Source organism: Solanum lycopersicum, chromosome 12 (assembly GCF_036512215.1).
Source record: "Solanum lycopersicum chromosome 12, SLM_r2.1".
Taxonomy (NCBI): domain Eukaryota; kingdom Viridiplantae; phylum Streptophyta; class Magnoliopsida; order Solanales; family Solanaceae; genus Solanum; species Solanum lycopersicum.
This window is the reverse complement of record NC_090811.1, coordinates 65932483-65957844: the sequence shown is the minus strand read 5'-3', so window position 1 is coordinate 65957844 and position 25362 is coordinate 65932483. Positions and strand designations below refer to the sequence as shown.

The 25362-nt window shown below is 34.3% G+C and overlaps 3 protein-coding genes and 1 non-coding gene across 5 annotated transcripts; 2 read left to right on the top strand and 2 right to left on the bottom strand.

Moving 5' to 3' along the window:
- The first annotated feature begins 2124 nt into the window (after nucleotides 1-2124).
- On the top strand, nucleotides 2125-11482 carry LOC101254285 (uncharacterized). 2 transcript variants are annotated; one of them, XR_011213512.1, is made up of 3 exons: nucleotides 2125-4691; nucleotides 8101-8158; nucleotides 11402-11482. XR_011213512.1 is itself a non-coding variant. In XM_010316301.4 (2 exons), exons 1-2 carry the CDS (start codon nucleotides 2364-2366, stop codon nucleotides 8104-8106), a joined length of 2334 nt encoding a protein of 777 aa, XP_010314603.1. In that variant the 5' UTR covers nucleotides 2125-2363; the 3' UTR covers nucleotides 8107-8432. The 2 variants fall into 2 exon arrangements, 1 of the variants encoding a protein (XP_010314603.1); XM_010316301.4 differs by lacking the exon at nucleotides 11402-11482 and having other exon boundaries at nucleotides 8101-8432.
- LOC101255075 (protein SOB FIVE-LIKE 5-like) lies at nucleotides 11200-13102 on the top strand. The gene is made up of 4 exons (XM_010316299.4): nucleotides 11200-11757; nucleotides 12199-12270; nucleotides 12345-12420; nucleotides 12947-13102. Exons 1-4 carry the CDS (start codon nucleotides 11389-11391, stop codon nucleotides 12973-12975), a joined length of 546 nt encoding a protein of 181 aa, XP_010314601.1. The 5' UTR covers nucleotides 11200-11388; the 3' UTR covers nucleotides 12976-13102.
- Nucleotides 13103-15742: 2640 nt separating this feature from the next.
- On the bottom strand, nucleotides 15743-24449 carry LOC101254771 (WD repeat-containing protein PCN). Its single transcript, XM_004252687.5, has 11 exons — nucleotides 24132-24449; nucleotides 23288-23431; nucleotides 21840-22143; nucleotides 21691-21754; nucleotides 21422-21535; nucleotides 21150-21312; nucleotides 20019-20172; nucleotides 19296-19891; nucleotides 17953-18134; nucleotides 17370-17630; nucleotides 15743-16419 (listed from the first exon to the last, which is right to left on the bottom strand). Exons 1-11 carry the CDS (start codon nucleotides 24291-24293, stop codon nucleotides 16101-16103), a joined length of 2463 nt encoding a protein of 820 aa, XP_004252735.1. The 5' UTR covers nucleotides 24294-24449; the 3' UTR covers nucleotides 15743-16100.
- Nucleotides 20437-20583, bottom strand: LOC112940543 (small nucleolar RNA snoR135). Its single transcript, XR_003244876.1, has one exon. It is a non-coding gene; the product is annotated as a small nucleolar RNA snoR135 (small nucleolar RNA).
- Nucleotides 24450-25362: the final 913 nt, after the last annotated feature.

The window sequence follows — 25362 nt, the reverse complement described above, 5'->3', positions numbered from 1 at the left end:
GAAATGTCGTTTACAAAAAAATATTAGGTGAGATACGATTGATAACGTTTGAAAGTAATGAATCTAAAGAAAAAGTACATTACATGAAGCTAATGAAATTTTCATTAGATTCATTCATTTGTTCATTCGGATAAGAGACGAGACAACCATCACCATGCAAATTCTGAATACATTATGGTACAAATAACTATTTACAAATAAATTATCATAAACTTTAGCTTCAAATTCTCGGCCACACTAATGCGAAAGTTTGAAAGATATAATTGGATATAAGAATCTCAAGAATAGACATACACGTGCAACACATGTGCGATAATTCTATTATTAAAAATATGTCATCAAAATAAATTAGAGAATTTAAATTACTTTTTTTTTTAAAGTATAACAAATGATATCCTCTTTGTAACGGAACTATATCATGTGAAGTGGAAAAACAAAGCGGGCATGTATACACAAAAAGAAAAAAGTTTTTTTTTGAAACGATATTTTACCATAACGGATTAACATGAAATGATGAGTATCACGTGAAGTGAAAAATAAAAATAAAAATAAAATATCCAAACGAATAAAAGATTAAACAACAAACACATTTTCATTCATCGATCTACTTCATGTCAAAGGTATTCTCGAAATTTCAAGCCTCTTTATTGATGTATTTGCTTCAAGTCGAAAGTATTTTAGAAACTTTAATGTCTATGCTTTGAATATGCTTTTAAAACTACTTACAAACAAATTATCGTAAACTCCAATTCCAAATCCTTGATCACACTAACGAAAGTTCTAAACATATGATTGAATATTATTTAACGGTTATAAGAACCTCAAGAATAAATATGCACGTGCAAGTACGTACAGTGAATCTAGTATAAAAAAATATGTCATTAATATAAATTGGAGAATTTAAATTGTTAGTTTTTAAGTATAACAAATGGTATCATCTTTGTAATGGAACTAACAAGAAATAAGTATTCATATGAAGTGAATAAATAAGTGATATACCAAAAGAGAATTTTTTTTTAAAAAAAATGATATTTTTTCATAACAAACTAACATGAAATGATGAATATCACGTAAAGTAAGAAAACAAAAATAAAGTATCAATATGAATAACAAATAAAAACAAACATGTCTTCATCAATATGACTACTTCATCTTAAAAGTATTCTTGAAATTTCAAACCTCTAATTGACGTATTTGCTTCATGTTGAAATTATACATATTTTAGGAACTTTAATGTTATTGCTTTGAATGTGCTCTTAAAACTACTTCCAAATAAATTATCGTAAACTTCAGCCTAAATTCTCGATCACACTAATAAAAGTTCGAATCATATAAATAAATATTATAAGAATCTCAAAAATAGGTATACATATGCAATGAATCTAGTATAAAAATATATCATTAAAATGAATTAGAGAATTTATATTATTTATTATTTGTAATGGAACTAACAAGAGATATGTATCGCATGAAGTGAATAAACAAAATGTGTATATACAAAAAGAGAAAAGTTTTAATACATGATATTTTCCGTATTGACATTAAATACTGAGTATCACGTGAAGTAAAAAAATAAAAATAAAGTATCAATACGAATAAGAGGTTAAAAGCATCACATCTTCATTAACATGTCTTCTTCGTGTAAAAGATATTCTTAAGATTGCTTCACGTAGAAAGTATTTTAGAAACATTAATTAATGTCTATTTAAGAAAAATGTTTTTACTTGATACCTTAGTCCCAAATCAATATTTAAAAAAAAAAATAAACTTAACATAGTTAAAATGTCATTTTTTTAAAAGAAATAATTATAAAATATTACACAAATTAAAATAGAAAAATATCTTGATCACTTTTAATATAATTTGATCGGCCTCATACTAACACACAACTTTACATTTAGTATACATATTAAATAAAAGACAAATATATACCTTTTAACTTTGCGATTTTAAAGCTTATCAAATTCAAAGCATCATTACTATCTCAATATTCATTTAATCTAATTCAAATATAGCATTAAACATCGATATTTAAAAAATAATAATACATATATATCCGTCATGTTAACAAAACCTAGTATACATATATATATCCCGCCGTCTGGTTATTATAAAAGTAATTCATATATATCGTAAAGTAATTTATATATACTCCGCCTCTTATACAAACGTGTCACGTCTCGTTCGTCTTTTTCGGAAAAAGAAAAAAAAAACAAAGTTTCATCAGTTAAATTGCAGAAACACTCTAAGGTGATTCTACAGTTCAACAGCTTTTTCGCCATTTTTGTTTTCATCCACCATGTGAAGAGCTTGAAGCTTCAGCGATATTCTTGTTGATTTTGCTCAGGGAGTTTTGATCATCAATGGCTGGAATTGATCGTGTAAAGTACCCTTCTCTACCTTCGAATTACGTTACCATAGCTGAGCTGAAAGAACGATGGCTTAAAGAGAAAGAAAGGAAGGAGCAGGAAGAAAAGGAGAAACTGGAAAGTGAGGAAAAGGAAAAATACCCAGTTCTTCGGAATCATGAAAATCGCATTGTAAATGGGTGTGCTTATAGTCGAGGTTCAGTTGGTAAGAATCTGCAAAAGCGTGAAAATCATAGTGGGAAAGGTTGGCGTGAGGTGGGGTTGATTGCTAAGGAACCCAAGTTGAAGGAGGTTAGGATGAATGGTTCAGTGGTTGAAGAAGGTGTTGATAGAGTAAGGGGAAAAGAGAAAATTGGCTGTTTTAGGAAGAGGGGAGCTAGGGTTGAAAGAGATGGATCAGGAGATATGGCTAAGGTTACGATGATTGATGTGGAGGAGGAAGAATTGATGGCTGTGGTGAGTGCGGGAAGGGGTGGAAAAGAATCATCTAAGGGTAAATGTAAGTGGAATAGCGGGAATCAGGAGGTTGAAGAAGTGGCTACTGTTTGCATGGTGGAGGTTGTAGGAGAAAGTAATGTTGATATGGAAATTGCAGGGGGGGAATTTAGAGTTGGGTATAGGGGGAAGAAAATTGATAGGGAAATTGCAGGGGGGGAATTTAGAGTTGGGTATAGGGGGAAGAAAAATAGCTGGAATGCGGAGCAATCAGGACAAAAACAGAATGCAGGGAAGGAGAAGGTTTTAGTTGATGTGACTGAGAAGGTGAGAGTGGGAGGTGCATTTCGTGCTTATGGTGATAAGGAGGTGGCTTCTGCTTGCACGGTGGAGGTTGTAGGAGAAAACAAGGTAGATAGGGAAATCACAGGGCAGAATTGTGGAGTTGGAAATAGGGGAAAGAAAAATGGTGGTAGAAAGATGGGTGTTAGGATTGGAGAAGTTAGTGATCAAGCAGACAGTGTGGAGCAATCAAGACGAAAACATAATATATGGAAGGAGAAGGTTACAGTTGATATGATAGAAAGAACTAATGAGAAGGTGAGATTGAGTGGTGCATTTCATGCTTACAGTGATAAGGAGGTGGCTTCTGTTTGCGCGGTGGAGGTTGTAGGAGAAAACAAGGTAGATAGGGAAATCGCGGGGCAGAATTGTGGTGTTGGGTTTAGGGTAAACAATAATAGCTGGAGAGAGGTGGGTAATAGGGTTGGAGAAGCGAGCAATAAAGCAGACAGTGTGGAGCAATCAGGACAAAAACATAACGCAGGGAAAGAGGTGGTTCCAGTTGATGTGAAAGAAAGAACTCATGAGAAGGTGAGAGTGAGAGGTGCATATAGGGGAAAGAAAAATAGCAGTAAACAGATGGTTGATAGGGTTGGAGAAGTGAGCGATAAAGCAGACAGTGTGGAGCAATTAGGACAAGAATGCAATGCAGAAAAGGAGAAAGTTTTAGTTGATTTGAAAGAAAGAACTAAAGAGAAGGTAACAGTGAGTGGTGCATTTCGTGCATACAGTGCTAAGGAGGCCGAAGAAGTGGCTATTGTTTGCACAGTGAAGGTGGTAGAAGAAAACAAGGTAGATAGGGAAATCTCAGGGAAGAAACATAGAGTTGGTTTTAAGGGAAAGAAACCCAGCTGGAGAAAGATTGGTGATAGAGTTGAAGAAGTGAGCGATAAAGCAAACAGTGTGGAGCAATCAGTCCGAGAATGTAATGCAGAAAAGGAGAAGGTTTCAGTTGATGTGAAAGAAAGAACTAATGAGAAGGTGAGAGTGAAAAGTGCATTTGGTGATAATGAGGAGGTTGAAGAAGTGGCTACTGTTTGCACGGTGGAGGAGGAAGAAGAAATCAAGGTAGATGGGAAAACCGCAGGGAAGAAACATAGAGTTTGGTATAGGGGAAAGAAACATAGCGGGAGAAAGATGGTTAATAGGGTTAGAAAAGTTAGTGATAAAGCAGACAGTGCAGAGCTATCAGGACAAGAACGAAATGCAGAAAAGGAGGAGATTTCAGTTGATGTGAAAGAAAGAGCTAATGAGAAGGCGAGAGTGAGAGGTGCATTTTGTGCAAATAGTGATAAGAGCAAAGATGTACTGATAGATTCAGAAGCCGGTTTGAATAGGACGATTGAGGGAGATCTTGGGGGTTTATTATTGACTGATAGAAGGTATGGTCATGGGAGATCGAGTGTCAGGGTGTATGGTGGCAAGTCATATGGGAGTTCCAGAAGGTATGATGTGCGAAAAATGTTGAAGCAGAGGGATAATAGCTTTGCATGGATTAAAAAGGGGGAGTCTTCAAATGGCAATGTTGCTGAAATTGAAACGCAGGTAGCTAATTATGCTGGATTCCCTCTTTGAGTTCATCTACATGTTGTTTTCCTTTTTCTGATAAGCTGTTACTTAATGTGTTCTTTTTGTTATTAGTGAATGCATTCTTAGTGACTGTGTTTAGCTATAAGAACACTTTATGAAGTGATGAATTAGTGAGCAAATGCAAGAACAAAATAGAAAGAGAAGTAAGAATTAGAAATGTAGAAATAGAACACTCTTATTGTTTCTTACCATTTATAAGGAACTTGTACTAATACAAATAAAGAAGATAGAAGGGGACTGCTGCACAGTGCATACCGCTCTTTTGAAATTTCATCAGGCTGCATCATATGACATGTGAATTTGTGTTTAGTTATCATCATAAGATTTTTGCCGAGAGAAAGGGTTATATGTGTTTAGTTTTCATCTTAGGATTTTTGTTGAGAGAAAGGGTTGTTTTAAAATACATAATTTGAAGAGGATTAAGTTGTTTTGACAAAGTAGTTTAAATTTAGGGATGTTCGAGAGAAAGGGTTTAAATTTTCTCTGTTCAGGTTGTTCTACCTACTCCAGCATTTTAATAGGAATAATCAAATTGGGTCAAGAGTTTAAAAAAAGGATGTTCAATTTTAATTATTTTTGCAAGATAACTGGAGTATGAAATAAGCAATTGATTTAATTGTAACAATCAAGTGGCACATACTAAATGGTGGACGCAAGATTTACATCTAAAACAAAAGTAAACCTACTATATTGATGCTGAAATCTAAAATCTGAAATGCTTGTTTGAAAGATCACAAGTTGAAATTGAACTTAAAAATTACTTCTTGTCCTACTCAATATACTAGCTTTGCTGTTCTTTTTCTTTTTCTGATTGTCAGCTTTGCTGTTATTTTTTTTAATTGCTCTTTTCTTTGACGAATATGGCCTCTTTTTATTTCTGTTCTTATTCCTAAGGCATGATGCGGGGTTTCTCTTAGGGGATGAGGGGAGGTCTTGGGACAGGCATTTTGTCCTCATAAAGGGCTGCTTAAGGATGCTAATAACCTAGCTTAAGAAAGCTAGTAAGTGGTTTCAAAGGGGTATTAAGGGGTTCTCATGGAAGGTGGGAAAAGGTGTCAGGACAGATATGTTGTCCTAATAAATGGCTGCTCAAGGTCATTTATAAGTATAACCTAGCTTAATAAGGCTAGTAAGTCGTTTCAGAACCAGAAGTTATACCTTTAGCAGGCCTAGTGAGTAAATGATACAAGAATACTAGTATGCCAAATATTTATTGAGGTATCATTCTATTATTCCCCCTCTGTTTTGACAGTGTTGTTGGGTTGGCTAAAACATGGACTTTTAGTGTAAAAACTGACATGTTTAAGGAATGGTGAAGCAATAAATTCTTCAAATTTATCTTATTTTAAAAACACCAAGTAATTTGATGTAGCAATTTGGAGATGTACCAAAGTGAATTTTTTTTTAGCAGAACCTCAGAAAATATTCTTTATGATTGTCCCTTCCTCCCCTCGGCTTTGGCATTTGGTTTGTCAACAAGCTTGACAACTTTAGATTATTAAGCATCTATATTGGTGGAGGAAATAGGCTACTGTCCTACCATTTTTGTCATAGTTCAAGGATAAGCTCACATTTCATGACCAAAGCCCCTTTATCTCATGGATTTCTTCTAAGCCTCGAGCTTTGCTAGAGGCCCCCAAGTGTGTCAGTCCTGATTACTAAATCTATCTAATATCTTTATTTACTCCAAAATTTTGTTGGGTGAAGGAACTTTTTCAAATTTTTGCAATGTCCTTGAGGTAGAGCTCTTTTAGTTCTCAAATGCTTATTGTTTGCATGCTCCACCAGTGTATTTTAGTAACTACATGCTTAGCCTTGCTTAATTCTACATGCAACACATAGCAACTCTGTTTAAAGTTACCTGTCAATGCTGTCAACATTTTGATGATCATATGATTTCTGTAGCACTGAAGTGAGTTGAATAAGTTCAACATGTTTAAGTTATTTTTATACAACATATTTTATGGTTGCTGGTTATGCATATCATGTTTATATTTACTGGCTGCATAGCTTTGTAGCTCTCGGTGTTTAAGGAGTAATTTTTACTTCAGGACATGTCAATGTACCTTATAAAGAGGAGATAGTCCAAATGAGAGAGAAGAAATACTCTATTGATTTTGATGTTGGTCCTGGATGTGCTGGCACTCTATAAATTTGGATAGTTATATACTCAACTTCTTGGCCCCTTGTAGAGTTTCTCTTAAGGACCTTACTTGTTTTTCTTCATGTGAATGTCTATGGGAAAAAACAAACAGCTAAATTTCCATATTTTCAGAGTTTTAGGAGTTCAAAGGCTGTATTGGATACTCTAATAAAAAAGTCATATGCATATGAAGATATTTAACCGTATCAGTAATTTGTACTCTCTTTGTTTCAAGTTTTCAACTTATGTGACTTATTTTCCTTTTTAGTTTGTTTTGAAAAGAATGTCACTTTCTATATTTAGTAACTCTTTAATTCCAACATTTCACATTGCATATTTAAGGCCACAAGATTCTAAGGACATTTTGTCACATTATATACATCTTTAGTTTAGGACCACAAGATTCATAAGTCTCCCTTGCTTGCTTAAACTCCTCCAAGTCAAAGTCAAAGTAGACACATGAAATGAAGTATAGGGAGTAATTGTTTTCTTGATCCACGTAAAAGTATTGGTTTAATCAGCTGAACAGTGTGATTCAAAAATTCTAGCTAGTGGCTGAGAGCACAATGGCATTCGATTACAGTGAGTGATGATGCTTGGGGTCTGATAGTGGAGAGCCAACTTACATAGTTAAGGTTACCATGTGAATGTTAAGCAGTAAAGAGAAGGCAACTACTAAATTTTCTCAAAATATATCTTTATGAACTTATTAAATGTTGAAGTGTAAAAGTTTAATTTTAATATTAGGGGCTTGTATCCCCTCCCTACCCTGCCCTATTAGTTTGCCTATGTTTGTGGCTTTTTCACAGATGATAGTCCTATTGTTTGATTATACTTGGTGACGGTTATCTTTGGTTTCTACTGATTATCATATTGTTTTCTCTTAGCTTAAACTTGACTGAATATATAATGTATCAATTGCATATGCTTTATTTTGTCAGGTTCTCTCTTTTCTTTCCAACACTTGCATTTTGGTGAGTATCAGCTATTAAAGAAACTTGTCACATACAATGTGACAACTTGCTATTATATAGTAGCCCATATTGAAGCATCATGTAATTTGTGATTACTTGCCAACATAGAGAATGTATATTGTGTTCGCTTAGTCTTTGCAACTCCGTGATGTTACACGATAAGCTAAGCATAGCTGTAATTCCTCTTCGCTTATTTTTCTGAATATTTACCTTCTGTTTTGCTGAAACTGTTGTTTTCATCTGTTAGGGTTGATTTTTTCAAGCCAAAGCACAAGTTGGAGTATGCTGTGCTCTCAGTCAATCAAGTCAGTTTCCTTACAGAAGTGGCTTCTTATTCATTAATTTCACCAATGCGACTTAACTTCTCATTGGAATTCAAACAACTTGTAAATTCGTCAGTAGATGTCTCGCCCAGTCTTCTGAAAGACGGTTTCTCTCCTCCCCCTTGATCCTCTTGCACTTTTATATTAACTGTAAATGAAAATGCTGTCAAATCTAGAATCATGAACTATGCTTTTTGCGTAAAGGTAGTAGCCTTGCGAATGTCAACTTATTAGTCGCAGCCTCTTTTGAACATTATTTCGCGTATTCTTGTGGCTATTTATTCGTTATTTGTGGGCAACTAATGTCACCATGAAAGAAACTTCATGCGGGTCTTTTTACTGGTCGCAGCAGATACTTTTTAGGGACGAGACTATTTTCTGTGACCCTCAGGTTGCCACGAAAAGTCCTATGTGGGGATATTTTCACTTTGTGGCTCTTTTTAGTTGCCAAAAAAGAAAATACTTGGTGAGACTCCTTGAGAACAAATTGGATTTCAGAATCTCTTGGTGAAGGAGGATTAGAAAAGTAATTATACTTCAGGTATCTCGTGAAATTAGTCGAGGTGCGGGCAAGCTGGTCCAGACACCATGGTTACAACATCAAACCAAGTATAATTCCACAAGTGGGGTTTGAGGAGGGTGATGCGTACATAAACCATACCCCCCACCTTGTGAAGATAGAAAGTCGGTTTCCGATAGACTTTTGGCGCAAAAGAAACATATAGACAATAATAGAGAAAAAAACAGTAGAAACCACAAATAGTACGATAAATGAAGCAAAGAAAACATGCAAGTAAAATCAAAGAAAACAATATTAGAAGGATTACTAATAATACTATTGATAAGTGAATTTAAACAATGCTCGACTACTTACTACCTTTTACCTTAAATCCTCGACCTACATACTGATTTATCTAACGTCATATCCTTGGTCTTATCATAGATTGGTCAAATATATCAATTTCCTTCTCTCTATTTCCAACTGTCCTATAAGAGGATAGTGGACTAGTGGTTTTAAAGGATAGTTTTATGGTGCCCTTCAATATTTTCCCAAAGCTTTAATATGTGACTCTACAATTTCCATGAACTAAAGCATAAACTGAGAGTAACAGATACAGGGGATTCATATAGCCGACTTCTCAAATATAGACAAAGGGATTCATACTATCGACTTCAATTAGTTTGGAATTGATGTCTAATTGTTTGGTAGTACAAAAATCGCATCGTGTAATAGTCAGTTGTTTCCTTTCTCAAACTATATGCTATTTCTGTCATGTCAAAAATCTAAACTTTAGCTCTTCTCTTGTTTTCTACCTATATTTCATAATCCATGGGATACCCTACAAATACAAATTCTAGCAATCATTCTGTGATAGAGCCACAAATGTCTTTGTCAAAAATGATTGAGTGTATAATAGGAGAAAAACACCATCTGCAGGTTTGATCAATCAAATAATGAGTATTTTTCATGTATCAGTAAACTTCAAAGTTTTCATTCGAATATTAATTTCTAACACCAAAATCGCACTGTTATATACATACAATCCGTTTTCATTTAGCGTAATTACATGGTTTGAGTACGGATTTCGACTAAAACTATTGAGTTCTGTCAAATCCGTACCTATCACTGTGACTCCGCCCGCGCCAGCAGAGTGCATGTGCATATATATTAAGCTAAGGGACCAAATGAGTCATAAAGGATACCCTACAGCAACCCCATGATCAGTCAATTAAATGTTTTCATACCATAAATTTGGCCTTATATGGGCAACTTTCCCCCCTCCTAATAAAGAACAATTAATTATGACACCTTTTCATTTCTCTCCTTACATGTGAATGGTGATTTTTTTCCACCTGAAGTCTGCAGTGATTGTGCTGAATTTCCTGTTATAGTATCTTCTTCTTAACTTGTTATAGTAATCTTGTTAAAAGGGGAAACATTGTGACTTCACACTAGGAGCTAGCAGATGATATTAGTACGGATTTAATTTGTATCCACTGACAGTGTAATGTTGAACATTGTCTTGCTGTTCAACTAGTGACCTTGTAATGTATAGAAGATATTACTCTGTCAACGTATAGAAATTAAACTCGATTGGTATCCCAATAATGACTTATCATATTGTGATTTAATGATGGACCATATGCATTAATTTTCAAGAAGTGGCATCTATGGTCTTGTAGCATTACTAGGAGATTCTCTAAAGTCAAGCAGACTAGGACAAACTGATAAGCCTATCAAAGACCTGTGCATCCAATCATGGCCAATTAAGAAAACAATGGAGCCAAGAGATTTTGTTTCTAAATGGTCCTCTTATGTCAGCAAATATGTGGTCCATGAATATGCTTCATATATGGTATTATAGTAGGAGTTTGCTCAGATTGCCGGTAGATGAAGAGGAGTAGTTTGCTGCAAGTTGACAGCTGAGGTAATTGTAACGAAACCTCACAATATAGAATACATCACGATGTGCTCACTTAGACACGTGTTGACGGGCTTTTAAATGTATGTCATGGATAGTAATAATTCATACGCGGTATAATACATATACAATCACTCAAACTTGGCCTCAACTAGCAAGTAAACCCTCCAACTTAGAAAGTGCACTTCTAGACATCTTAACTGACAACTAACACTCCAACTCGTCCTCACTCCTGACGGTGATATGACACACAAACTTTTGAGGTGTCTTTGTATGTTTGAGTGTTTAACTTGCATAACGAAGGTGAGTTGAGGTATCGAAATGTGCGTACTCAAAGTTAGTGTGTTAACTTGTCAGCCGAAGCCAAGTTTGAGTGTTTGTTTATATAATATGCCTTCATATGATTGACTGCAACTTGCTTGAGATTGAGGTGTCGCCTTGTGTTAGCAGTATCAATTGCCATTGGCCATGATTCATTTCTCTATTTCCCTACCCCATGACTAAGCCAACTGGCAACTTTTGATATTCTTTACAATTTTGAGGAAAAAAAGAAAGAAAAGGTAACAGACAAAGCATAGGGACAAAACTAGTCTACTATTTGAGTGTACTAAGTTTGGTTGGTTCTATTATACCTCTTACTCTTCTCCTCTCTCCACTTATAAATAGACTACCAACAAAGAGAATTCATCCAATATTAGTCTTTTAATTCTTCCTTTATTAAAGTACTACCTTCTCTTCTGTCATAAATAGCCTTCTGCTTTTCGTTTAAGTAACAACGCTGAAATCTTGATGGACATATCAGGTTCTGGATGTACTAGTGAGTGTGAATCTGGATGGACAATGTACTTTGATGAATTCTCATATTCTTCGGATCAATTCAATGGAGTTACGGAGAGAAGTATTTATGATGGTAGGGGAAAATCAGCATATGCAGATGAAGATTTGTCGATGGTTTCTGATGCTTCATCTGGTCCACCACATAACAATTTCCATGAGGATAGAGAATTCTGTTGTGAAGAAAATGGAAACTTCTTATATACTTCTGAGACTGAAAATACAAAGGAGAAACAGAAAAGGAAAATGAAAGAGCAGAGTGGAAAAAAACACAATCTTTATCTTGATGACACTGCTAGTTCTCCTGTATCGAATTTCCACAAGGTAAGTTCAATTTTGTATCTTTGAATTTCATTTCTTTAGACTCTTTTTACCCTAATGGTAAAGTTAGTCATGGGTTCGAGCCGTGGAAGCAAACACTAATGAAGCATTAGGGTAGGTTGTCTACATCACACCCCTTGTGGTGCCCGACTCTTCCCTAGACACTACTAGCATGGGATGCTTTGTGTACCATGCTTCGCTTTAGACTTTTCGACCCTTTGCCAAATTTTTTCTTGTGGTGGTGGGTGGGGTGGGGGATAGGCATTGACGTTTACCTCGTGTATTCATAGCCTAAAGAAAATGACTAAATGAAGGAGGTGATGTAGCAGAGTGTGATCAAGCTGTTAGAAAAAAGCACGCCGTCTGATGACTTTAATTATATTATGTCTCAACACTCACATCGTATGAATTATGGTCATTTACAACTGTCACTTGTGTTTTCAGGATAACACGGGTTTTTATAACGATACTACTTACATGGAACAAGTAGCAGGCAACTCGGGAACATATTCGAAGGTATTTCTTTCTTCTGTTCGTCTTCTTTGCTTTTCTACTGTCATGGCTTGTTCATTGTTTATTCGTTTTTTCAGGGTAAATCTGTTCTGGGGAAACATTTTGGTTTCTTGAAAACAACTGTGAATGGGAAAGCTTCATCTGAGAAATCTGGTGCGTGAATGTAGTTAATTCTTCAAATAAATTGTTGTATCTGTGTTGAACCCTCCAAAAAAAAGCACCACACGCACTTTTAGAGGATCAGATACGCACCCAACGACATTTTTTTGATGAGTTTGAGCAATATATGTTGCGTAGACTCTCCTTATTACTGTCGCGCCTGTGTGTATCCTCCATAAGATGCATTTTTTTGAAGGATCCAACACACATCCAATGACATTTTTGGAAGAAAAAAAAATTGTTGCTTGATTGAATTCTCAAAGAACTATGTTCATGCATGTGATAGACATTTATGAAGAGTCCGAGCAACTTAGGGTAATATCTATGTTTTTCGGACTCTAAAATGAAAACTGTCTCACCAGTATCAAATCCTCAAAAAAGAAAAGCATCACTATTGGAAGATCTGACACACACTCGATGATATTTTGAAAAGTCTGAGCAATCTAGGTTTAAAATAAAGATAAGTTTCAATTAAATATTGTTGTTTAAAATAAATTATTTGACTTTGTTCATATTGCAGGTGTTTTGAAGGGAAGAAAGAGAGGATAAAAACTGGACAATTTGTTTTTTTTAATCCTTCTTCTAGTTGTCTTTTTGTGTCTATGTAGTGGGAAACAACCTCAAAGTATAAATTTGAAAACAGAATAAGAAAATTCTGTGTTTTTTTTTTTTGAAATTTGAAGTTTTACTCTTTTTTTTTTTCAATTTTTTTGATTTCACGTTTGGTGTTCAGTATGCGTATTAGGGTCTGACTAAAATTGAACTCCTGATTCGCAATATTGTAGACTCATTTTTGGGAGTTATGCTTTCAAGAGGTTTTCTTTCATTCTCAGTAGCTCGAACCCGAGTGAAATCCTAATCATTTCATTACCATTCATGAAAATTTCTTTATTTTAAATGAGATAATTAATTAATTAATTTAATTAGAGTTAGTAAAAATAATTCTTCTACCCCACCATCACCATTCACCAACCCACCACCACAAAATGATTTTTTTTTTATGTTTTATGGTTCAAATTATCAAGGAATACTTGTATAAACCTATTCCTTTCAAAAGTTGCATTTGAAAAATAGCCATCATGAAGAAATGAAAGAACTTCTTATCGTTAAATTTGTCAATAAATTTCATCGAAACGTTCAAATTATATGATCTGTTTTAATTAAATATCTGAACATATGATAATGTACCTTATTTAAGAATCACAACATTCTTTTGTGAAACTCAAGCATAAATATTAATTTACATCCGATATTTACACTAAACTTTATTAATTTACCATGGTTAAATGTAAATTGAGGTATAATAGTACAAAATATTTAGAGATACTAGATCGTCGAATAAATTTACTTCTGACCTTATATTTAGATTTTTTTAAAAAAATGTATTAGTGCCTAATAACTCTAAAATTTCGATACGTAAATTTCAAATTTTGATTCCGTTTCTTTATGACTATGTAATGTTATCTTCTATATAATGTAACAAAGACAAAATGAATGATAAAGATTGATCCATTTTAAGTCTCATTTTCTACCAAAAAGGGACCAGAAAGGTACAATCCCACCTTCTATCATGACAGCTACACACTATAAATGTCATCTATATATATATATATTAAAAAAAACTATATAATATAAAAAATATTTTGTCCAATTATTGATTTTGTCCAAATCTTTATTGGTCATATGATCCTTAGAATTGCCATCCATATCTTGGAGAGTGACATATATAGTTTTAGGGGAAAAAAAAACAAAACTTTCCAGCTATTGTTCCTAAGTGCTGACAATTTTCCCTAATTTCATACTCCACTTTAATTAATTTTTATTACTAATATTATCATCATAGAATATAATTGGATTATTGCATAAGTGGAATGTTTTATTGGAAGAGAATAATGCAATTATAGTATTATTGCACTTTTTTTTTCTCCATAAAGATAAAGATCAGATAAATCTATATCATCTCAATTATTTTATCGATTACTTATTATTTTTTATCAGTATAGTAGTTAGGTCGGAGTATTATATTTTTTTAAAAAAATCTTTTTGGTTGCATGCATGTGCCCTTTGTCCCTACTAACATTATGAAATAAAAGGGATATTTAAATTTGTCTCAAACTTATTGTGTTTGAAAATAAAGAGATCTCGTCTATACATCTAAATAAATATAAAATATTTAAAACACAAATATAAAAACGATACAACAACCAAAATAATACTAAACTATATAATAATCGAAGGAGAGAACAATAACGATAACAAAATAATAATAATAATAATGCAATAATAATCCATTAAAGTCAAAAGATTCCAGACATAAAATTTTGTCCATATTATGTTAAGAAAATTGAAAAAATTTAGAAATATATGTAGAGTTAGGCCTAGCAATTACTTCCACACAATCTTTCAATTTGTTTTGTGTCCAATTATTTGTGCCCACACGTGCACGTTTAATTTACACTAAGATACGTTCAAATGTTTCAATTTTCAACATATATATCTATCGTTAAATTTGTCAATAAATTTCATCGAGATATTGGAATTATATAATTTGTTTTGGTTGAACATCTGGGCACCTGAAAATTATCTTATTCGATACTATTCATTTAATTATTTTATCATATATTCGATGCTCCATTGAACATATTATAATTCAAGTGTTTATATATTTCGTAAAAAAGCTGCATGTTTTGCGTACTAAAACACACCAAGATACTTCATTAGTCAAATCAGCTTGAAATAATACCTCAATCTCAAATTAGTTGGATTGGCGTTGATAAAAGATAGAGAAATCTACTCAATATATACGAGAAAGTCACCTAACACAATTTAACAAGTATCTTTTTCAAATTTTACTTGTTAACGATATTCACTATTTTACAAGGAAAAACTCTCTTTATCAAGGACTTTTTATATCTGTGACCTCTATTTAAAGAAGACTGACGTTGAAAATAATGAATCAACGTCTCCTCTAACCTTTAGCCTTTCAAGTCAATAATTTATTTAAATTTTGAATCCGCATCTGAATCAAAGAGAATGTGAAGAATCATTCAACTTGCACAAGTACTGTGTTAATTTTTGAACCTTGTGATCACTACTGATTGTCCACAATGACAGGATTATCTTTTGGCCAAACAAAGTTTATGGAATATATGACTGACACCTCAAAAACTCCCAAGATATTTCACAGTAAGAAAATGACATTTTGCATGTAACAAAATAATTCATCTGTAATAACTAATAATAAGGTTTGCTCCAAGAAATGAAATCGAAAAGACGAAAACAATCTAGGTAGGAATCAGACTACGTACCCACTACCTTCACAATAAAAGAAAATGACTTTTAACATTGCAGATCAAAATGTTTGTTTCAAGGGGCAAAACTGATTTGCTACAGAAACTTGGAAGAAGCAATTGATACATGAAAACTTCAGTCGATATCTGAAGAAGCTAACGAACACTTTGTAAAGCTCACAAGTTATATTTACAGGTCCACGCGATTACCATAGAACTCCTGCAGATGAAGTGAAGCTATACTGAAACTTGAGAATTGATTTCAAACGTTTCTGCACCAAAACTCCAACTAACAACAAAGAAGAATCTATTGAGTGAAAAGGGGTTGAATACTCCCAACGAAACATTCCCTAGTAAGCTGTGTAACAAAAACTGTGACAAGAGTTATGTCCCAAAAATACGTCTGTGAACTGGTTGAGCATCAAGAGTTTTAACCACTTGAATCCAAGGTTTGTCTATGATCAAGGTGGAAGTTTTCGAAAGATGTCCAACAAATAAAACAGGATCCCTGAAAGCACAGAATTCAAAATTCTTTCTACCGATTTGTTTCAAATCTAAGTCGTTCCCTTTCAACTTGCGCTTTAACGTCCCATTTGCAGGAGAACTATTATGTAGCTTCTTTAAAGCTAAATCTTGACTATTAGCTAAATCAGTGTCGTCGTCATCACCAACTGGCAACCCAAAGTCAATCAAGCACATTGCCCTACATAATAAAGCCATAAAATGTTAATCATAATGCAACTAAGTTTTTTGAAGTTAAACAGATGGATAAGTCGAGAAAGATCCAACAAACTGAGACAGAATATGCAGGAACAGGATAGTTCTTGGTCAACAAAATTTCTGTTGGGCCACTGAAATGTACACATACTGAAGCATACAGTGCTTATGCACTATAAATCACCACAAAATATTAAAGCAATAGGATGTTCCTTCATATTTAGTTGTATGTTCAATTGAGCGCTTCTAAGAATGACTTGGACCAGCATTAGGTTGGATAAGGAATTCGATTTCTTTCTTTTTTATGATGTGGTGTCAGCCCCAGTTCGTGTCGACCTCAGCTATTCCATGGGGTACCTGTACCTTCCACCAACACAGGGACCCAGTAACTATGCCTACCTAGTACTTTTTACTACATTGGATGTGAAGATGAGACCGCATGGTCCTTCCACTTCATTCCACTAGGCACACCCTCAGGTGCAGTCATGCAGATAAGGAATTATGTTTCTTAACACAGCCAAAAAAAGAAAGAGAGAGAGAACTTTCAGCAAGTAAATTACTTTAAACAATCTCATCAGCTATAATGACTGAACCACATCAATCCGCAGCATATCACATGTGTTGATGACTACTACTTCTGATGTGCGTTGATGTGCCTAGGTGCAAATAAAAGAAAATTTTTAGTATTCTAAGTCCATTTCTTTATTACTTAGCTCTAATTAAGAGGCCAACCCGTGTTCTATGTTATTTACCATTCTCTAAAAGAGGTGCCATTTCCTAATGGACCCTATCTAGTAAAGGCCAGTATAAACTAATGCACACTAAAACAAACCTACACTAAGATGCCACCAAATGAATTCAACCAGATAAGACAGCAGAAAACCAAGAGTAACAAAACCTCAAAAACAGCTTTGGCAAAAACTGCAAAAGACATACCTTGAACTGTAGACAATGACAGATGATGAATTAGTAGAAGGAGCAAAAGAAAGCCCAATCACTTCTCCAGGAAATTCTTGAAATCTTCCCGGCAGAGAGAATGTATTCCGGTTGGACCATTCTCCTAGTTGTTTTGCTTCAACATCAAAGGCATATACCTGGTTCGAAGATGTGGATACTATAAGCACATTGCTATTTCTAGGAGTAAAGCCACCAGCTGTAACGGGAGAACCATTCAATCTTGATATAAACCAATGTTGCCTGTTACACAATAAAATTCAGTCAGAGCCCCCAATAGGAAATACAAGATAAAGGTCCCACAAAGATATTGAACTGACTTGACAGCTCAAGTTATCAGGTGGGAAATGGGAGTTCCACTCAATAGATAAGCGTGCAATGCTGGAAACGATGTATTACATGTTTTCAATGCCAAGAACATGATAGAAGAATTTTGACCATATAAAAAAATCTCTATTGGTCATAATGAAACCTAGAAACTTATGGAGCAAACCATAAGATAGCCACAATGGAGAAATTTAAGATAGATCAGACACTAGAGACATGTCTGATCAAAAGCCCGTACCTCTGTTTATCTAGATTAAATATATACACATCTCCAGAGCAGTTTACAGCACCTAACCATTTCCCATCTGCACTAGTGAACATTCTCGTAACGGGAGGTTCATTTGGTGGAAATTCTTCGCGTTGATCTTTATGCCGAGGGGTAAAAACATGAACTAGTTCCAAGCTTACTGCATCAACCACCTAGAAGAGAAGACAATTGTCAGAGACTATATGCATGGATGAAGTCACTAAGATGTCCTAATGCTATTAAACAAGTTTCTGAAGTCACTATTTGCTGTTATACTTATAACAGAATTTCGATTATTTAAAGCCACAGAAAAGAAAAATTAAAAAAAAGGCTTTCAATTATCTTTCATTAGGGATATAATATAATATAATCATAAATAAACAGCAGTACCAACATGAAAAGTCATAAATATCTAATTATTTCCTTTAATTCATTTTTAAAAAATAGAATTATTAATAAATACTATTTGCGGATTTTGGTGGCAAATAAAACTTAAAACCCTATTAACATTAGAAAAGTGCATCTATCTATAAAATAATTTCACTGATGAGATTTTTTTTTAAAAAAAAACCTCCTTTAGACTATACTCAACAGTTCTCTAATTTCTATAATCTGTTATAATTACATATGTTGAAGTTAAACAAGATTAATTGATGTGTAATTAATGATCTAATAATTTCCTTGTTTTCCCCTAGATTTGTTGATTCACAATCATTCAAGCCACAAATAGTGTTACTTCTTGTTGTAGAAGGCAAAGAAAGGTTAAGAGCCTTTTGGTTATAATCTCCGAGGTCTATCTAATACATATCTTTGTTCCTACATATTTATTGATATATACATACACATCATGCGACACTTCTTATCTCAAAAGTTTAACGTTATTTTTTTAAAAAAATTATCTAATAAGATAGTGTACACAAGACAATTTGCTCCTTTTATATACATTTACTATTAATCAAAGTGAGACACGCGTGCAAAGCATGTCCACTTAAACAGTATTGATTACAAAAAGATGAATAAAAAACAATATTTCCATACACGTAAATGGAGACTAGGTGACATAAAATATGTGAAAGAGAGAAGCTCTGACCACTGTAGTTCTTTAAGTTGGTGTAGTTCTAAAATAGTGACTCTTGATTAAAAGGTTTCGACGTTATTACAAACTTTATCGACTATAAACTCCCTAAGATATTCAGAGAAGTTGTCATTTACTCACAGCTCAGAAGTGATTGTAACATAAAACATACATCATGAACTATCACCCTGCCTTTAAAAGATGAGACACATTTATACTTAAAACTACAGAAAATAAATTGGACAACAGAATTACTTACATAGATCCTTCTGTCACACCCAGATATAATCATTCGAGAAGAATCTGCACTGAATTCAATTGAATGGGCAAATGGAAGTCCCGAAGGGAGCTTCCTTTTGCTGACAGTCCATGCACTCTTGCCAGCGCCACTCTTCTTAAGTTCAAAAAGGCAGGGTCTTACATGGTCAGAATAAGCAAACAGTACACCTGAAGGAGAAATTGCACTGCATGTGATCTTCCTCGAAGTTTTGCACTTAACACGAGCCACTAGATCTGTCCTCGCAGCCCCACCAGATGGCCCGCAGCTGTCAGACACAACCCCGTTTTTCACACCAACACAAAAAATATCTATCCAGTACGAAGCCTGGACCAAGAGTAAAGAAACCTGACTGAAGGTTGTATTTACTGCAATTTGTATGGGTGGTCTCTGAGGTGAGGGACAAATATCATGTGGAGAAAATTTGGTGAATTCCTTTGCAGAGTATGCAAAAAGTTTAGTGTCATCACCACCTGAGATAAGCATCGGCACACCAAAATGTGCCCATTTATGATAACTAAACTCAAGGGCCTTCTCCTTAAAGCGCCGCTTCTTTGTCTTCTGTTCGACTATGGGTTCTGATAAAGAGAGTTAAACAATAAGTAAAACAAACCCAGAATAAAGGGATGTCTTAAATCCAAAATTTAAACAGAACAAAGATTTCAACATCATTTTCGGTGAGCAAGCCACAACTAAATAACGGACCTTCATGAGCAATGGGTACAGCAACTGCCAAGGCTCTTACATCATGTGTATGGGCCCTCACATGACTAACATAAACCCATTGCTTCACGACTACAGAAGAAATGTCTCCATTGTGAGACCCCACCTCATTGGCTGCGAGCTTATAAAGTATAACCTAAAAGCAGTAGCAAAACATTAGCAGCTGTAAAAGCAAAGCTTATATTGAGTTCTCTAAGCAATTATGGATGAGAAATTTCATATAAATCAAAGAAGATAACAGATACAAATTAACTTATTCACTCAAAATGATTATGCAATTATTTACCATCACAGGGCATGGTCATACCAAATAATGAGAAGAAATTTTTTCTCGAAAAGCTGTGGACATTTGAGAATAGCAAATTGATGGACACAGATTTGAGAAAACAGTTGGAACCAAAGATGTGGGGAAAATGATTGTTGAAAATTTCCAGTCAACAGATGAAACTCAACTGCCCATCTTCCCCAAAAGTCAATTTTGCAGAGAACACTTTCGAGCAAAGTGCATTTATAATAGCACAACGCCGATACACACAATCCCTGCTTTTGCTTTTTCACCAAATTTTTAAAAAAAAATAAGAAAAGAAAAACAACAATTATATAAAGTTTGGAAGAGGGGAGTATATAATTGAGTTTAATTTTATATTGGTTATTTAGTTTAGTGGGTTGGGTCGGGTTAAATAGTGGAGTTCAAGGGAAATTGGGTGTTTTTATTTGGTTGGGGGAATTCTATCCAAAATAGGGGCATCTGTGCTTGCATACTTAGGTAACGACAGGGGCATAGGGATAAACTTAGCTAATAGAAGAAAGTAGAACGGTATTTTAAAATCCTTTTCCATATTCTATATCTTCTACTTATACAGTTATACTAACACACTTAATCCCTAATGCGTTTTTCCATTGCTCAAACTCCGCAACCTTGCTAGCTTCAACTATTAACTTAGCATTATCTACAGAATGCATAAACATGGAACTTCATTTGGCATATTATCAGTTAGCTCATCGATATCTTGGTAAACAAGAACAGGTTCAATGAGATCCTAGTGGATTGAGCACAAATGACATGAACCCCAATAGAGTATTTTCTTCGGATAGGGAGTGTTGTTTATGTACCTGACCATCAGAACCAGCAGAAAATACACTACTATGGCTGGGAGATGCTGCTAAAGCATTCACATCACCCTTATGACTGGAATGTGACTGTAGAAGAGTTCCATGCCGGGAGTCCCAGAATTGAACACTCCCACTACTATCTGCACTAACCAGGGTACCACATCTGCAAACAGCAGGATGGAGTTGGAAGCATTATGAAAATGGAAAATCATAGAAAATACAAGAAGATTGTGTGTGTGTGTGTGCGGGGGGGTTGTGAATTCGATCTTCACCTCAATGCAAGTAATGACCATATGCATAGATCAGATCCGCTACCCAAACCTCCAAGACCCACTGTTATCCTGTAGATTTCATATGCAAGCTTGGCATCCCAACATCTTATAAACCTGCAAAGAAACAACCTCCACTCAGAATTTTCACAGTGAACACACCATGAAGAATCAATAGCCATTCTTTCGCCAACGTTATGCCTCAATTCAGTTTTCATCAGAAATCAATAAGTTAATCTAGACCACATAGCCAAGTTCAAAATAGAACATACCCGTCACTACTACCAGAATATATCCTCTTTGCATCAGAACTCCAAGTGACACTCAACGTACGCCCTGTAATTATACAAATCTTAGCTATGAAATTCTCAAAGCAACAATCAGATATTTGCGCTATGACCCTAAGAGGCAGCTGTCTCACCATTGACCTTAGGAAACAATCTTTCGTAAGACAAATTCATCTCATCCGAAATAGCGCAGATACGAACACGACCATCATCACAAGCAAATGCAATTCGACCATTTTCATTAACATCATCCACGTGAAGAACAACTGAGTCATCATCCTCTTCCCCGTCACTGCTCTCACTATCGCTACTAACACCACTTGTAAAACTAACATGGCCATTCTCATACTTCTTTGGAGGATTCTGATGAAGCTGTGCATTATTGCAGGGCTCCACAGCCATCTGCCATATTGAAACACCAATAGAATCGAGCACAGCCTGCCAGCAACCATAGAAACAACAACATTACTCAACTTATCAAAACCAAATATAAGACCACACGGAAGAAAATGGATGGATGTTGAAGTACATTGACCTGAGAAGACCCAAATCCCCAATCACACAGCCAAAAGACTTATTTTATGCCAAATTCATGCAAGACACTGGAACAGCAAAGTATATTACACAGATACAGCTAAAACAATAGCTTATAACATTATGCAGCTGGTAAGCATTTACCAAAAGTAATTGTCATTTCTGACTATGTTCTACTCATTAAAGAAAAAAAAAATATCAGAGGGTTTCATCTCTTTGGGTCTCTTAACACCATAAAAATGGAATCTAAAGGTAGCTTTTTCACAAACAGCTTGAAGGAAATCCACTAATTTGTGCACTTCAAAAACAATACTACTGTCCCACTTTATGACTTACTTTCTTTGTTAGAAAGTCCCAAAAAGAATGATACATTACTAAATTTAGTAACAATTTAACTTTAAAATGCCCTTTTTACCCCTAATGAAATGATTTCTAGCTACACAAATATCTAGGATTTATTTTAGACCACAAGATTCAAAAGTTCTCCTTTCTTTCTTAAAATCCGTGTCAAGTCAAACTAACTCATATAAATTAGAACTTAGGGAGTAGAATATTGGCAGAGGAAAAGAAATAGATAAGATCATATAATTTTGTATAATGAGAATCACCGTGACAAAATGTCAAATTCCTTTTATGTGGTGGGTCAACTTACCTTATTTTCTATGTCAACAGAAGAAGCAGTCAAACATTTCATCTTGTTGATTGCATTTCCACCCATTCATACATCAACCAACCATGCCTCAATTACAAACTTCTGTTACATGAATCCTCCATACCATTAAACCCAGTTCAGGTCCATTTCACACCACTGCTAAACTAAGTATACCTTTAAAGGATGAGAAATCACAGATCATATCATACACCAGCCACCCCTCAAATGAGTATAGTTGCTTAGCTAGTTCATTCCATTTCGTCAATCAATATATATACATGCACTTAGTACATCAATTCACTAGCTAGAGTAGGCTCTAATTTCTAACGACCACAAAGTAAGAAGTAGATGATGTACAGCAACGACAACAGATGTTGCTAAATTTTGTGGACGTACCTTCTGAGTCAAATCGAAAAGATCCCACTCGTAAACTGATCCATCAATGCTGGATGAAAATAACCGGCCTGCAGGTAATTTTCTCGATCCTGACTGATACCAAACTAACGAGGAAACCCTTGAATTAGGATTTCCATGTATTATCTGCACACGCATTAAAAGAAAAACTCAATCTTGTTAACAGTGACCCTAATATCTCAATCCCAAACTTGTTGAGATTGCTCATATGAATTATCACCATCTATTTTGCTCCTTCTAAACCCATTTGATTCCAAATACACCCAGTACCTGCACACATTCTAAGCTATTCTACTTCAAAAAAAAAATCAATCTTGTTAACAACTACCCAAATTCCAATTTTAATAATTGAAAAGGACCCTAATATCTCAATCGCGAGCTAGTTGAGGTCAATTATATAAACAATTACTATCTATTTTGCTCCATATAACACATTTGATTCCAAATACACCTAGTCCGTGCACACATTCTAACCTATTTTCAATTTTTTTTTAAAAAAAACTCAATCTTGTTAACTACCCTAATTACAATTTTGATAACAGAAAACGACCCTAATATCTCAATCCCAAGCTAGTGAGATCTACTACATAAATCATCACTATCCAATTCGCTCCATTTAAACCAATTTGATTCAAAATACATCCGGGCACACTCTAAGCTACTTACAATTTTTTTCTTAAAAAAAAAACTCAATCTTGCTAAAATCAACCCTAATTTCTCAATTCCAAGCTAGTTGATATTGCTTAGATAAATAATCACTATCTTTTAGCTCAATTTAATCCCATAAAAAAGCACATACTAAATCAAAAAAAAAATGTATTCATACGAGTTGACAGTGCCATCCATTGGAGCCAGGTGAAACAAGCCAAATCTCAAGAGAACCATCCTCTCGAGCAGCGGCGACCTGAGAATCATCGACGCTAGTAGCTAAAGCTACCACCGGCGACGGTTTCCACTCAACTGAACTGCTTCTGTAAACTTCAAGCATTTTCCAGAAGCTCAAAAAGCAATCTTTACAAGTTTTTCAGAGAAGAGAGATGCATAAAGCATCACAATACCCCAAATGCAGCAATGGAGGCGAGGCAAAAAGAGGGGCTAGGTTTATCGAAGAACAAGGGTTTTAATGAAGCTTCCATCAAAAAAATTTTAAATTACTAAATTTGGGCTTTTACGGGTCCACCCGGTGTAAACGGGTTGGTTAGTCAAGGAGACTAATTTTCTTACTCTTGAAGTGATACTCGGTCCGTTTATTTTTATTTGTCAACATTATTTCGTTATAATTTTATTTGGATAAATTATCTATTTACTCAAATATTTATATTATATGTATTAATTTTTTCTATAGTTTTAACTTAATTACATTTTGTCTCATTAATTCATAATTTCATATCAGATATCAAACGAGATACACCTGAATATACGTATATTTAATATCAAACACGCTCTAAAATATAGATAAATAGAGAAAGGGAACAGAGAATATGTTACATGTGTATTTCAGATACACGTGAATTACACTAAAGACATGTATTTGAGATAATATATTCCACATGCATTCTGAAATACAGTTAAATAAGGAAGAAAAGAAGAGGTGAGGGAGAAAGGTGAATAATAGAGCTATATACATGTATTTTTACTTGTATACAATGTATCTAAAGAAAAATATACCTAATTTTGACTTTGTTTTACTTATTAATTCCTCCAATCATTTTTAAAGACTAATACTAAAAATAAATTAATATGGGTACCAATTTTAAGGGTCTTATTTAAAATATAACCAACTTTGAAACTATTTAATTATTAGCCTCTCAAAATCAAGCCTGTGCTTTTAGATCAACTTCAAATTTATGATTTGAAGTTCAAATTTCATCATATTTGATTGTACGAAGGACCGTAAATAAAAGCATTTTGATATGTATAGCTATTTATATGTATACTATTGTATAAATATTGTGAAAATGTCTAAAAGCATTTGAAAACTATTTTAATTTTATAGAGATATTTTTATACGTATCAGAGTGTATTCACTCTTTTTTGTTTGGGGTAAAAGAATTTAG

What these genes read in the sequence shown, in the direction of transcription:
- LOC101254771 (XM_004252687.5), bottom strand. Translation starts at nt 24,293, where the DNA reads ATGCTTGAAGTTTACAGAAGCAGTTCAGTTGAGTGGAAACCGTCGCCG. An exon ending in ATTGTTTCCTAAGGTCAATG is followed by an intron (nt 21,755 to 21,839) that starts GTGAGACAGCTG and finishes GTATAATTACAG; the next exon opens with GGCGTACGTTGAGTGTCACT. An exon ending in TTTAATCTAGATAAACAGAG is followed by an intron (nt 17,631 to 17,952) that starts GTACGGGCTTTT and finishes ATTGTGTAACAG; the next exon opens with GCAACATTGGTTTATATCAA.
- LOC101255075 (XM_010316299.4), top strand. Translation starts at nt 11,389, where the DNA reads ATGGACATATCAGGTTCTGGATGTACTAGTGAGTGTGAATCTGGATGG. An exon ending in CTGTATCGAATTTCCACAAG is followed by an intron (nt 11,758 to 12,198) that starts GTAAGTTCAATT and finishes TTGTGTTTTCAG; the next exon opens with GATAACACGGGTTTTTATAA. An exon ending in AGCTTCATCTGAGAAATCTG is followed by an intron (nt 12,421 to 12,946) that starts GTGCGTGAATGT and finishes TTCATATTGCAG; the next exon opens with GTGTTTTGAAGGGAAGAAAG.
- LOC101254285 (XM_010316301.4), top strand. Translation starts at nt 2,364, where the DNA reads ATGGCTGGAATTGATCGTGTAAAGTACCCTTCTCTACCTTCGAATTAC.